Source organism: Elephantulus edwardii, unplaced genomic scaffold, assembly GCF_000299155.1.
Source record: "Elephantulus edwardii isolate Elephantulus edwardi_28Jun2011 unplaced genomic scaffold, EleEdw1.0 scaffold00060, whole genome shotgun sequence".
NCBI lineage: Eukaryota > Metazoa > Chordata > Mammalia > Macroscelidea > Macroscelididae > Elephantulus > Elephantulus edwardii.
In genome coordinates, this window is record NW_006399810.1 from 5,911,518 (window position 1) to 5,921,334 (window position 9,817).

The 9,817-nt window shown below is 42.1% G+C and overlaps 1 protein-coding gene across 1 annotated transcript in view; it reads left to right on the forward strand.

Annotated features, from left to right (window-relative positions):
- Positions 1-216: 216 nt before the first annotated feature.
- HTR5A (5-hydroxytryptamine (serotonin) receptor 5A, G protein-coupled) overlaps positions 217-9,817 on the forward strand; it is a 30,866-nt gene continuing 21,265 nt past the window's right edge. Inside the window, exon 1 of the mRNA XM_006887651.1 lies at positions 217-957. Within this exon, the coding sequence (XP_006887713.1) occupies positions 217-957 (741 nt within the window). The remainder of the gene's footprint in view (positions 958-9,817) is intronic.

The following is a 9,817-nucleotide window of genomic DNA, read 5'->3' on the forward strand; positions in this document are numbered from 1 at the left end:
GCCGCGGCTTGCAGCCCAGTCTCCTCTCCGCCACGCCATCTCACACGGATGCTCACTTGCACGCGGGGTTGGAGCCAAATTCACAGGCACTTCCCCGAAACCCCGCCACTAGCCAGAGGTTGTAAACGTCTGGAGTGATTGTGAGTGCACTGGCCACATTGGGTGGTCCTGGACACCGTTCTGCGCGGATCCTGGGGCTGGTTTCCTGCCCCAGACATGGATTTACCTGTGAATCTCACTTATGTTCCCATCTTCACCCCGTCCTCCTTGGAGAGTAACCGCAGCCTGGACACAGAGGACCTGCGCCCCAGCCCGCCTCTTCTCTCAGTCTTCCGTGTTCTAGTTCTGACTTTGCTGGGCTCTTTGGTGGCTGCGACGTTCGCTTGGAATCTTCTGGTGCTGGCGACCATTCTGCGTGTGCGCACCTTCCACCGCGTGCCACACAACCTGGTGGCGTCTATGGCCATTTCGGACGTACTGGTGGCAGCGCTGGTGATGCCACTGAGCCTGGTGCACGAGCTCTCTGGGCGCCGCTGGCAGCTAGGCCGTAGGCTATGCCAGCTGTGGATCTCGTGCGATGTGTTGTGCTGCACTGCCAGCATCTGGAACGTGACAGCCATCGCTCTGGACCGCTACTGGTCTATCACACGCCACTTGGAGTACACACTGCGCGCCCGCAAGCGGGTCTCCAACATCATGATCGCTCTCACTTGGGCTCTTTCTGCAGTCATCTCCTTGGCCCCGCTGCTTTTCGGCTGGGGGGAAACGTATTCCGAGGGCAATGAGGAGTGCCAGGTGAGTCGCGAACCGTCCTACACCGTGTTTTCCACCGTGGGCGCCTTCTACCTGCCGCTCTGCGTGGTGCTCTTCGTGTACTGGAAGATCTACAAAGCGGCCAAGTTCCGCGTGGGCTCCAGGAGGACCAACAGTGTCTCACCCATGCCTGAAGCTATCGAGGTGGGTGTGATAGCAACCCCTAAAAATACTTCATATATATGTGGACAAGCTTTATTTTCAGCACACATACACCCACCCCCCTGCAAACAAACAAACAAAACACATTCCCCAAACCAAAAAACCAAACCGCCAAAGCCAGTACCAAACACTTAGATTTGCGTAAACTAAAATCTTTTCCTCTTTGTGGAAGGATAAAGGCAAGGAATAGACTGGGAAAGAGAAAGGGAGCATCAGAGACTTTGAAAAATATTACCATCAGAGGGATGATAACGTCATGTGCCGTCTCTGAGTGGTTGTGTGTGTATATATATATATATATGAATGGAGGGTGGGATGAGCTAATTCCACAAGGCCGAATTTGGTTCTAAAGACTTTAAGGACCTGCAGAAGCTGATGCCTGAGGCTTTACTGGATGACCCTGGCGCTTTCTGATCTTGGAGTTGGGAGGTGTTCACGGATCAGGAAAGGGAAAGATGGTAAAGTGACTTGGCAGGGATGTTACCATACATAAGGCAAAGGCAGATTAGGTTTTTATTTTATTCTGATTCATTCCTTTCCTTTGCAAATTACAGCAGCTAATTTTTGCATAAAATGATATCTCCTAGGTTACTAGCTGTCATGTTGCAAGAACCTTCTCTCCTGATCAGAGATTAAAGAAAGGCACTGTTTACGCTCCTCTCCGAGCCTGCATTCAGTCTCTTTCTGCTGCTGAACTTCACTGTTTCTGAGAGTCTATCTCTCACCACCCCTTCTGCCCACCAGGCTGTCCGTGTGAATGAGCATCATTTGCTTTCCTTCCTGAACAAGAGTAAAGTTACAGGAGAAAATGGGGGGGGGGGGAATCAGGGCAGACAATTCTGCAGAGCCCACAGGTGGCATTTGATGTAAGATAACAATTACAACAACAGGAACAGTTCTTCCCTATTCTTCATTCCACCTGCATGGCTCTGCTTTTGTTTAATTCTTAATAATCAATTTCTATCATTCAAGATTCCGAAGCAGCATGAGAACTAAATCTGGTAGAGACCCTCTTCCCCACCCCACCCCATCCCCAATTGCTAAAGATGATTGTTTAAACCTACCTCTTGCATTTAAGTTAGATCAAAAATCTAAACTACACAGCCTTGTTTTCTGTTACTGATTTTGGAACCATTGATTATATTTGTTTGGGTACAGTGAGTGCTCACAATGGACTTAATAAAAGGAGTAAAAAGATAGTGCCTATGAAAGCTTTGACTGAGTGAGGGAAATATATACACAGCACAAAAGCTGTAATATAGTGCTTTTTAGAGTAAGCTACTTCTATACATAGTATAGTGTAGAGAGGATCAGAGTTCTAAATCCTTACAGGAGGAGACTACCCATCATTTTGAGACCAAGGAGCTGGTAGATTTGAACACTGTTGGCAGGCAGTACAATAGAGAATGCAGTATGGCTCCAGTGATCCTTCCCATAAAGACTTAATAAAGTCAAGTAAAAATCAACTCATAGCTGACCCTCCAGCCAGTTTTCAGAGACTATAAATCACATGGGAGGAGACAGCCCATCTTTCTCCCGCAGAGCGACTGGTGGATTCAAATCACCTCCCTCAGTTTGACAGTGCAAGTCCTTACCCACTAGGCCACCAGAACTCACTTCATATAAGAGTTAGTCAGTACAAAATGCCAATAGTGCCAAATTTAGAAACGCTTGGTCTAGTGGGACTGCAAATGGAACAGAGAGTGCTGATGGGTAGGAATGCTGGAAGCACCTTTGACAGCAAATGCTTGTAACTATGCCCCAATTATAGGAGTGTTATTCCGAGTTTTAGGTGAGAAAGAAGAAACCCGACCAGAGGATTACTTACATAAATCCTCTTCTGCAGGATGCTTCCTCAGAAAAACCGAGTTTACCAGCAATCTAAACACAGTTTTAAAGAGAGAGAGGGATTACCCTTTCCCTTGGGGTTTATTTTTAAAAGTCAAGGAGCTGTCACTGCTCTGCTCTGATGGTAGCAAATGGTAAAGCATATTTTGCCATCTCTTTGCCAGTTCACTTTCAGAAATGAATTCCTTGGCTTTATGGGGCTCTAAAATGATTCAGGGCTCTTCAAACAATAAAGAAATGTGTCTCTCCTGATGTTACTGTGAAGGGTTAATTACAAACAAGGCATCTTGAATTCTCACTTGTAGGAGGCACCTGAAATGCTAAATACAGTGCTTCCAAGTAGCTATGTTACCTAGGAAATTACAACACTTTTTCAGATTTCTTATCTGCTGAGTTTTATTCAAACACTGAAAACCTCACCTGTATCAGACACTGAGATAGGAACTGGTAATAAAAGAGGATATGTTTTGCCCTTGTCAAAGGATCATGGGATCATTGCTATATATTTGAAATAAGAAGGCAAAGCTGAGTTTAGGAGGTCTGGCATAGTGCACAGTGTGTTGGAATTTAAACCATAGGTCAGTGGTTCAAATCCACTGGGTGTTCCATGGGAAAAGATGAACAGTATCTTCCCACAAAGATTTATAGCATAAGAAATCTAATAGAGGGTTGCTACAAGTTCGAATGGACTCAACAGCAGTGGGTTTTGGTTTCTAGTAAGAGAGAGCTGTGCTGGCCAGGCACAGCCAAGCAGAATAGAATGCTGGTCTGAAATGGTAGTTAGCGTAGAGTTCAGAGACTGGGGTACTTTCAGATGTGACGACACCATTCACGAAGTAGCTTTTGTGAGCCTGCTGCTGATTGGTGTGCACTGGGCTGGCTGACTTTCAGAAGACACAAGCATATTGAGATGAGTTGTCCTTGATTAAGGAAGCAGGCTTTAAAATGGCTCTAAGTCATAGAATAGTATGTCTTTCTCAAAGTGTGTGCAAACACTTTATCCTCAGGTCCTTTGCCCTGGTCCTCATTTAGTAAAATATATGGGGGGAAGGGGACAGCCCACTGTGGTTGGTTTTCCTTACAGATAAAACATTATCTGTGGCGACCTGACTTTCAGACTGCATGGTGATTAACATGTTGGTTGTTTTTTTGGTCTGGTTTTTTTTTAAAACTGTTTGTTGACTCATCTGTCAAAACAGTTTAACAGACATTGAGCAAGTGTGAGACAAACAAAAATAGCTGGATAAAAAGAGATTGGAATAGTCATAAATTATGACCCAAGATTTCCCAGGGCTGATCAAGAAAGCAAATTCTTTGCATTAATAGACTGCCTTTCTAAAAGCTTTTATAGTATTTTATCTCCCCTGTAAGTGTTAAGGAGTTCTGGCTGCATGGTGCATTAGTATTTTGGTATAAACCCAAAGGTCAGTGGGTGGGATCCATCAGCTGATTTGCAGGAGAAAGATGGGCAACTTCTTCTCATAGATATAAAGCCTTGGAAACCTTGACGGAGGGTCACTGTGCTTTAGAGTCTATTCATTGGCAGTGGGTGAGTGATGTTATTTGAGGAGCCCCGGTAGTATTGCAGGATAAGAAGTGGGCTGCTAGCCAAAAGGTCCACCTGTTCTATGGGAGAAAGTAAGGTAATCTGCTTCTATAAAGATTTACCATCTCAGAAACCATATGGGCAATTCTGCTTTCTCTTACTGCTGTGATTTGAACTAATTTGACGGCGGTGTTGTTGCTTTTAGGTGCCGTTGAGTCAACTGTGGCTCATAGGAAGTCTATGAACAACAGATCTGAAGCTTGCCCTGTCCCTACACCATACTCACTGCATCTGTCATGCTCAAGTCCATGTCCATGTTAGGGTTTTTCCTCTCTTTCTCTGACTCTCCACTTTTCTCAACATATGTCATTTTAAAATAAATTAATTTTGATGAAAGTTTATAGAGACTTAGGTTTTCCAGACATTCACTGTTGCACTTTTTCCCCTACCCACCCCTTCCCCCAATTCACTCTTCTCCTTGAAAAGAAAGAAAAACTCTTTCATTGTATGCAACCCCTCCCGCCCCAAGTCCACATTATATGTATTTTTGATGCCTCCTTTCTCACCAAATGATACTGTCTACCTCCCAGCAACATGCCCAACATATGTGGGATGGAGTTTCAAAATCCATGCCTTAATGGAGCAACCTGATTTCACCCTCTCCAGGGCACACTTATTTGTTTTCTTGGTATGTTCAATACTCTTCTCAAGTATCACAATTCAAAGGGATTGACTCTTCTTCTGTCATCCAAATTTCCTCTATTTTCCTTTTTGTTTGGGTTAGGGCCAATCTCAACAATTGGGGGGAAAATGCTTTCACAGCACATTGAAAACTTTGAATTCACCAAAAAGTTTTTGAGGTGCACAGAGATTTAATCTGTAGAAGGTCCCATGTATCAATTTTATTCTCTTAAGATTGTGCATTTCTGGTTGTACTTGGCAGTGTCTTTATACCATGGACTAGCACTTCTAAGCTGATCCCAGTTTGTCTTTTCTGAACCTTATGATTTTGGGCTTTACTCCCATGTCTCTGATCCACCTTGAATTGATTTTTGTGTATGGTGTGAGATGTGGATCCTGTTTCAACTTTCTTCAGGTGGAAGTCCAGTTTTTCCAGCACCATTTGTTGAATAATAATGTCGTTTTTCAAGGACTGGACTCTCCTAACAACATACCCAGGATGTGTGAGACTAAGTTTCATTATCTTTGCTTCTAAGGAAAGCTCTGGCTGTACTTCCTCCAAGACAGACTTGTTTGTTCTTTTGGAAGTCCATGGGCAATTCAGTACCCTTTCTCAACACCACAAATGAAAGGCATGAATTCTTTGCCTGACATCCTTATACATTGTCCAACTTTCAGATATGTAAAGAGTAATTGATTTGGTTTGGATCAGGTACACCTTAGTCTTAAAGCTGATATCATTGCTCTTTTGGAGGGGTGCTTAACAGCATATTTTCCCAATGTAACATGTTTTTTGAGCTCTTGACTGGTGCTACCATGGGTGTTGAGTACAGATCCAAGTAAAATGGACTCATTGACAACGTCAGTCCTTTCTCCTGCTATCATAATGTTGCCTATTTGTCAAGTGGTGAGGACTTTTGCTTTCTTGATTTTGAGATGTAATCTATATTGGAAAGTCTTTGATCTTTTGAAGAGTTTTAAACTTGAAGACAATAACTTCTTCAAGTCTTCCTGAAGACACCTTTAGAAGACAGCTTCCTGGCCAATTGACTGGAAGAGATCCATATTGGTTTCCATTCCAAAAAAAGTGATTCAACAGAGTGCAGAAGTTATTAAACAATATCACAAACAAATGAAATATTTAGGAGGATTAATTTTAAATGGCTGGAACAGTACATTAACAGTGAACTGCCAAAAATTCCAGTTGGATTCAAATGAGTACATGAAGCAAGGAAATATCACTGTTGATGTCAGATGGACTTGGCTAAAAGTAGAGAATACCAGAAATATGTTTACTTGTGTTTTATTGACTCTGCAAAGGCATTTGATTGTGTGAATCATAACAAATTATGGCTAGCATTGAGAAGATTGAGAATCCCAGAACACTTAATTGTGTTCATTTGAAACCTATACATAAACTAAAAAGCGATTGTCCAGACAGAACCCGGGAAAACTGCATAGCTTAAAACCAGGTAGTGTGTGAATTAGTGTTGTATCACTTCACCTTACCTATTTAATCTGTATGGTGAGCAGATGATTCGAGAACTTGTTGATGAGCCTTCTTCCAATCCATGAATGTTGAATGTGGTGCTAGAATTGAAAGAAGTCTCATCAACAACCTGTGTTATAGAGATGACACAACTTTGTTTGCAGGAAGTGAAAACTACTTGAAGATTCTGGAGTAGGAAACATATAATCTAATAATATTTGAGTTGCTCTGTATGTGATATGATTTTTCAACAGGGAGATTCTTTAACTTATCAAAAAATTAAGTGTACTTTTGTGAGTACATATTTACTGCTGTCTGTAATCCATTTGGAGATGCCCAAGGGACCCTTAAAGCGTGGTTCTGAGTCATGCTCCACATTTCTATTCTATTTATTTTTTTTGTATGAACTCACTATATCAAGATAATTGTGACTAATTAGTCTCTCCTGGAATGAGTTGCTTCATTGAAGACTTTGCTCATTATCTTGCAATTTTATTGCATGCCACCAAGTGGCTATTTTGATTTTGCCAGATCTTCTTCTGTGGGGCTTATAACACAATCATTTTGGTGTTTATTTTCAGAATTTGTTTGGCTATATTTCATTTGTGCACAATAAAATGGCTTAATTTCTCATGAATTTGTTATGATGATTCTTTTGTTGTTATCTGATATCTTTGTACAAGGCTTTTTACTCAGATAAATCCAGTTGCATAATGATCTTTAACTAATTTCTACTGCATTTAGAAAACTTTTAAATATTCTCATAGTTCTTGAAGAGAGCTCTGGTAACTTAGTGGTAAGAAACCACACTGGAATCCCAAAGATAAGTGGTTTGAATCCACTACTTGTTGTTGTTGTTATGTGCCATTGAGTCACTTGCGACTCATAGTGACCCTATGCACAACAGCCCTAAACTCTGCACTGTCCTGTGGCAATTGCACTGTCTCTGACACACCCATCGCGATTACCCCAGTCACTGAATCAATCCACCTCATAGAGGGCCTTCCCCTCCTGCGCTGTCCCTCCACCCTCCCAAGCATGATGTCCTTCTCCAAGGACTGGTGTATTCTTAAAACGTGACCAAAATATGTCAGACAGTCTCAGTATCCCTGCCTCCCAGGAGCAGCTTGGTTTCACCTTCTCCAGGATGAATCTGTTTGTTTTCTTAGCAGTCCATGGTACCCTCAATACTCTTCTCCAACACTAAAGCTCAAAGGCATCAATTCTCCTTCTAACCTTCCTAGTCATTGTCCAACTTTCTGATGTGTAACAAGTGATTGCAAAGACCATGGCCTGTATCAGACACACTTTAATCTCCAGAGAGACACCATTGTTCTTCAGTACTTTGGAGAGGTCCCTAACAGTAGACTTTCCCATCACAGTACACCTTTTTTTTTAAAAAAATTTTTTATGTGTGTACCATCAAATTGGATCTGACTGGTACAGGAGGAGATTATCCCTCCTTCTTCAGCAGAGCATCTGCCCATCACAATATGTCTTTTAATTTCCTGGTTGCTGGTGCCAAGAGTGTTGACTGTGGAGCCAAGCAGAGAATACCTAAATAAGTTGTTTTCTATGATGTTAAATAACTAAAGTGTTCTAAATACTATTACACTGATAGTAATACTGATAGTAATAATCCTCCTCCTCCTCATTCCTGTTCCTCTTCCTCTTCTTTCTTCCTTTTTTTTTTTTTAAAAAAAACTAACTTACTGTGCCTCATGGTCTTTCCAATTACTTCCTAGGCATGTGAAAGTTGGACCATGAATAAAGATGACAGAAATAGAATTGATCCTTTGTATGAACTGCAATATTGGAGGAGAGTACTGAATATCCCCTGGACTGCCAAAAGAATAAACAGATATGTCTTGGAGCAGGTGAAAGCAAGGTTTTGCCTTGGAGGCAAGGATAGTGAAATTTGATCTCACATACTTTGGGCATGTTGTCAGAAATGGCCAGTCCTTGGAAAAAGATACCATGCTGGGAAAGGTGGCAGTCAGAGGAAGAGAGGAAGACTCTCAACAAGATGAATTGATACAGGGCTGGAACATGTCAGAGACGGGGAGGACTGCATAGGATAGCGTGGCCTCAGATCTGTTGTTCTTAGGGTCACCATGAGACCTAGTCAACTTGATAACACACAACAACAACAGACAAGGGCACACTTGTCTTTAGTAATTGTAAATTGGAGCTACTTGGCTTCTAATAAGAGGGATGTTTATGAAAAAGACTCGACTACTTATTAAACTTTGGAGTCTCATTTTTGCTTTTAATATACTACCTATCAACAAATAATATTAAAGTTGTAATTTGTGCTAGAGTATTAAGAGTTCTGTTTTGGCTAAGGGCACTTTTGAATAACAGAAATTATAATAATAAGATTTTCTTTTATTAAGGATAAGACAGTTGCTAGATTATGAGAGCTATACTAGAAGATGGGTATAAGAGAAGGAGGTAGTAATTATGAACCTAATTAATCAGCTAATAGAAAAATATTGAATGGTATAGTTAGCAATAAGGATTTGGCTATTTTGCTCAGCCTTGGGCCTCTCGCAGCCACCTCCTCCCAGGCATGACCCACGGCCTCCTACTTCGGCAGCAGCACAACACAGCACGTCGGAATTAAGGCTCAGTGCCACAGATGATGGCAAGACCATTCTAAAAGGCCTCCAGTCCATTTTCTCAGAGCAGGGAATGATGGAGTCTGTGCACGCTGGGCAGGACCATGGCTACTTAGCCACTTATACCAGCAAAAACTGCAGTTTTGGGAGCTTGAGAATCTACCTCCGTGGATTCGTGTTGCTGGTCCTTCAGAGTTACGGCAATGACACCCCAAATGAAAACAAAATTGGCAGTCTTTTGAACAAGGTAGAAGGAAAAAAAAATGAAAGAAATGTGTCAGGACAGTGCTGTAAGGGTGAGGAGATTACCACCCTTAGTTCGAGAAGGGGCATCCAATTGATACTGGTGCCTGCTGAAGTGAAGATCCACCTTATCAGAATATTAAGATTCTACACTCGAAGCAGTTTGGAAACATTCTCATTCTCAGCAGGGATGTCATTTTGGCAGAGAGCGATTTGACTTATACCCATGGGCAGTGGGAAAGAAGAGGATGCTGGCAAAGATGGACTGATTGTGGGAGGCTGAGATGGAGGAATTTCATGTGAAATAGTTATACTGAAAACAAATATGATCATCATGGCTGTTGTTGTTGTTGTTTTTATGTGCCGTCGAGTCGCTTGCGACTTACAGCGACCCTATGTACAACAGCCCTAAAC